A 4,575-nucleotide genomic window follows, 5' to 3' on the forward strand; every position below is an offset into this window, starting at 1 on the left:
CGGACCTGGCTCCAGAGGCGGCTGGGCAGGCGGGACCCAGCCCAGCGGGGGAGCCGGGTAGGGTGGCTCCGGGGCCTCCTCTGTGGAGAGAAACACCTGCCCCGGGAGCCCAGCCCCCATTACCACCAGGGGGCATCGCCCTGCCCGGCCCCCGGGGACCTGCCAGTCTCCGGGAGCCCCCAGCCCGTCGCTCCCCGCACCAGCCCCTGCAGCTGTGGGTCCAGGTCCGTCAGCAGCAGCGCCTGGGCCTCCAGCTGCAGCCGGGCCACCTCCCACAGCCGCTCAGACCCAGGTGAGGGGCCGTGAACACGCTGGGCCCAGGGGCTCACCCAGTACCCGGGGGGGGGGAGGGGGGCAGCCCCAGTGTCTGCCCCGCAGCCAGGGCAATGGATGGGGGGGGGCTGCTTGGCTCTCTTCTTCCTGGTGGGGGCTCTGCTGAGGGCGTTGGCAGATGTGAGGGTGGAAGGGGGATGGGTCCCTGCGAGGGGCGTGTGGGGCCCAACCTGCCCTGGGTCCCTGACATGGGGGCGCGTGACCCCTGCTGGCCGCTGGAGTCACCCTGGTCCCTTCCCTCCCGCACAGAGCCCCCCTGCGCCTCGGCGGAGCTCTGCCAGGAGCGGATGGACTCCCGGGTGGAGGAAGGGGCCATCTACGACATCGAAGAGCAGCTCCACACCCGGGACACGGTAGGAACCTTCTCCACACGGGGGGGACCCGAGATTGTCCGGCCCCTTCCCAGCACGTCCCCCCCCCCCCCCCCGGGAGGGGCTTGTCCCTGGGGATCCCCCTGGGGCCCCTTCTCCTGCATGACCTGGGCCCCCCAAGCTGGGGGCTCTTGTCATGCACCAGCTGGGCCCTCACAAGCCTGAGGCAGCAGTTGGGGGGGAGTGTGGGTGCTTGGACAACCGGCAGCTCCCACCTCCACTCCTGGGAGGCCTGAGCCCTGCAGCTGTCCGTGGGGGGCAGGCAGGCCCCAGGCTCACAGACTCTCTCTGGGGTGCAGAGCCCAGCCGCCCTGCAGCGGTTCCTCTTGGCCATCCCCCTCGCCTGCCTCGCCGCCCTCCAAAGGGGCGAGGACACCCTGGCGCCGCGCTGCTGCAAGGACACCATGATGGCCAGGATCGTTGTAAGCGAGTCGCGGCAGCCGGGAGGAGGGGAGGGGATACGTTGGGTGGACGGGGGTCTGCCTGGGCCATGGCGGCGGGTGGGGGTGCTGGAAACGGGATGGGTGGAGCCAGGAGGGCTGGAGGTGGACATGGGGAGGGTGGGTGGGGATGCTGGAGGAGGGAGGGACACAGAAATGGGGCAGGTCTGGGGTGCCGGACAGGAAGGGGGATTCGGGACAGGGAGGGGTCTCCCCGGGCCATGGGGGGCTGGAAGGGAGCCGAGCGGGCTGCTGGGGATGCGCCTGGGGAGCAGGGATGAGGAGGTTCAGAGGCTGGTCACCAGGGCAGGGAGGGGCAGGAGACGGCCTGGGGACAAGGATTGAGCTGGTCCCGGTTTGGGAGGGGGGTGCTGGGAGGGGCCCTGTGCCGGGCAGGGGGGCTACAGGGCAGCGGGAGGCAGTGGGGTTGGATCCTGCTGGGTGGGGGCGCTGGCCGCGTGAGCGTCTCTTGGGGGCCCCAGCCTCACACGCCCCTTTGTCTCCTTGGGTCTCCCAGGAGATCATGGAGGACTCGCCCCCCCCGCTGGTCTTGGCCGACTGCCTCAACGCCGCCTGCAGCCTCAGGTACCGACCACCCCCCCTCCGCCGACTCCCCCCAGAGCAGATCCCCTGGCCAGGGAGTGGGAAAGTCTCTGTCTCCTGCTGCTGAATTAACAGTCTCTGCCCCTCTCTCCTGCCAGCACCTTGCAGCCTCCCCTGCGGGCCCAGCTCCTGAGCCCCCTGCTGACGGCGGCCGTGGGACAGACAGTGTCTGGGGACTGGCAGCAGCCCATCCACACTCAGGTACGTCCCTCCGGGCCCTGCTCCCGGGCTGGGCTGGAGCTCCAGAGAGGAGGGCGGGTGGCAGAGGGAGGGAAGAAGCTGCAGGTTTGGATCCTTCCCTCCAGGGTTCCCGTTGCTCTCCCGGGGGGCCCGTCCCTTCCATGCCCAGCCTGGGCTCCTCCCTGCTCTGCGAGGTGGCTCAGACCCTGCTCTAGGCTGCACCCCGGAGCCAGCGGGTGGCCTGGATTCCCCAACCCCCCTCTGACCCAGGGCTCCCCCTTGTCTTGCAGCAGTTCATCCGGGCCCTTCCCTACGACCTCCAGGCCCTACTGGCGAGCCTCCTCGCCGAGTCCCCAGACACCGCCCGGCTGCAGCTCATAATGGAGGTGAGCCCCGTGGGGGGGACGGGGCCATTGTCCCTGCTTCCTCGGGGGGGGGGGGTCGAGAGAGGAGCAGTGTCAGTGGCTGGGGGGGGCACAGTCCGAGAGGAGCCCCAGGCTCTGCCCAGAACCGGCACCTCCCTACGGGTCCTGACCTGCCTCTTTCCCCCCCAGCACCTGAGCCCGTGGCTGGAGTCCCGCCTGCCCCAGGAGCGAGCCAGGGCCCTTGGCAGCACCACGGCCCTGCTGGGAGTCGCCACCACCCTCCCGGGGTTTGACGTAAGTGACCTCGGAGCCGGGGGGTCTGGGGCTGCAGGGCGCGGGGCTGGGAGCGTCCCCGGGAGGCAGAGGCAGGGCCGGGAATGGGCCGGGAATGGGCCGCGTTCTCCTTTCCCCGGGGAGGGGTGACCCTGGGCCCTTCAGGGGGGCTCTTGAGGGACTGGGCCTGGGGACTGGGGAGTGGCCGTCAGTGGATCCCCTTGTTCCACCCCCGGAGTGACCCTTCAGTCGGGGCCATTGCTCAGGGTTGTCTCCTCGCAAGGCCGGCCCCGCCCCGCCCCGGGAGGTGTCTCTGTCCGTCCCCCGAGCTCAGACCCGCCTCGGCGGCCGTTTGCATGGGACGTGCAGCCCCAGGATGCTGAGGGACCCCCCCTCTTCTCTCCCCTCAGAACTCCGCCGACTGGCCGAGGATGGGTCACCACGTGGCCCAGCTGGGCCTTTTTATTTCGGACCCATCCGAAGACGTCAGCCGGCTGGCCCGGGAGGGGGTGCACAGCCTGTATCAACTCCTCCTGCACCACAGGGGTAAGGAACCCAGCCGGGACCTGGGCCCCAGGGACACCCTGAGGGTGCCGGCGGCGGGGGGAGGGGACCCAGCCCTTTTCCCCCAGACTGGCCCAAGGGGGGATGCGTCCCTCTGTGTTCCCCTCCTTCTGCCCCCTGTGCCCCTCCATTTGCCCAGGGATGCCTGCAGGGACCCGTGGGAGGGGAAGGGCTCAGACCTGCCAGCAGAATGACCCTGTTGTGTCTCTTGCAGGCCTCAACATCCACCAGGCAGAGGACCTGTGGTGCAGACACTACTACAAAGAAAGATGGGTCCTGGCTCACAGCAACAGCGTGAGGGTGGGAGAGGTAAGGACGCGCTGCCAGGGCAGGGCAGGGCTCGGGGGTGGGGCTGGCTGGGGCCCTCGTGGGGGTAGGAGGGTCTTGGGGGCAGGAGGAAGCTGTGACCTGGGGCAGGGGTTGGGGTGCCGGGTGAGGAGAGCGTCTGGGTGCAGGGTCTGGAAGGGAGTTTGGGGGAGGAGGAAGCTGTTTTAGCCCCAGGAGTTGGGGCCGGGCTCTGGGCCGTCAGCTGAAACCTCCTGTGCTCTTGATTCCAGGTCTTTGGGCAGCTCTTTACACCAGAGCAGGAGAATTGCTTTTTGGACAAGGCTCTGCTCGCTGCCCGCTCCCCCCTGCGGCGCCCCAGCCAGGCCGGGCTGGTCCTGGCCCACGCCCTGCATGGGCAGGCCCATCAGCTCCTGGAATACATGGTGAGCAGCCGGAGCAGATCAGGAGAGTGGGGCAGGGCCAGGGTCTCCTTCCCATCCCCTCAGGGAGTCCCCCGCCCCTTTCCTCAGGCTGCCCCCACCCCACGTCCCTGCTGGCAGAATCCCTCCTGCCCCTGCGAGCGTCCCTGGGGGTGGGGGAGGCTCTGAACACAGAAACTGTCCTAGGAGGCGGGAGGGGGCCGAGGTGTCAGGAGCTCTGGGGGGGGGGGGGGTCAGGAGCTCACCCTGCGGGCCTGACGGGGGGTGACCAGAGAGCAGGGGGGAGGAGGGTGGAAATGCTGGGGGGCCAGTTCCCCTGAGTCCCCAGGGATGAATGTGACGGATTCTGCTTCCCTTGCAGCAGGAAGACACCCAGTGAGAGCAGCAAGAGCTGAGGAGCCAGCAGCTGCGTCCCCCTCCCCCCAACCCTCCCAATTGTATTGAATTGTATTTACATTCTCATTAAACAATTTTTCAAAAAACATTTGGATCAGGCTTGGTCAATAATTTGTAATGGGGGGGGGGGCATTTTGGCAACTGATCAAGGGCCACATTTCTACCGAGGGCTTTGGGGTCTGGGACGGGGCGGTTGGGTGCAGAAGGGAGCTTAGGGGTGGAGCCTGGGTGCAGGGGGGGGGGGGTATGATCTGGGGCGTTGGATAGGGGTGCAGGGCCCAGGAGGGGGTATGGGCGCAGGAGAGGACTCTGGCCTGGGGGAGGGGCTCTAGAGGGGTGCAGG

General features: G+C 68.5%; 1 protein-coding gene across 1 annotated transcript; it reads left to right on the forward strand.

Moving 5' to 3' along the window:
- Positions 1 to 467: 467 nt before the first annotated feature.
- LOC142823351 (maestro heat-like repeat-containing protein family member 7) lies at positions 468 to 4,306 on the forward strand. The gene is made up of 10 exons (XM_075914287.1): positions 468 to 686; positions 1,004 to 1,126; positions 1,662 to 1,729; positions 1,846 to 1,948; positions 2,218 to 2,313; positions 2,482 to 2,586; positions 2,976 to 3,111; positions 3,344 to 3,438; positions 3,687 to 3,839; positions 4,198 to 4,306. The coding sequence occupies exons 1-10, from the start codon at positions 471 to 473 to the stop codon at positions 4,213 to 4,215; spliced, it is 1,113 nt and encodes a 370-aa protein (XP_075770402.1). The 5' UTR covers positions 468 to 470; the 3' UTR covers positions 4,216 to 4,306.
- Positions 4,307 to 4,575: the final 269 nt, after the last annotated feature.

Source organism: Pelodiscus sinensis, chromosome 33 (assembly GCF_049634645.1).
Source record: "Pelodiscus sinensis isolate JC-2024 chromosome 33, ASM4963464v1, whole genome shotgun sequence".
Lineage (NCBI taxonomy): Eukaryota > Metazoa > Chordata > Testudines > Trionychidae > Pelodiscus > Pelodiscus sinensis.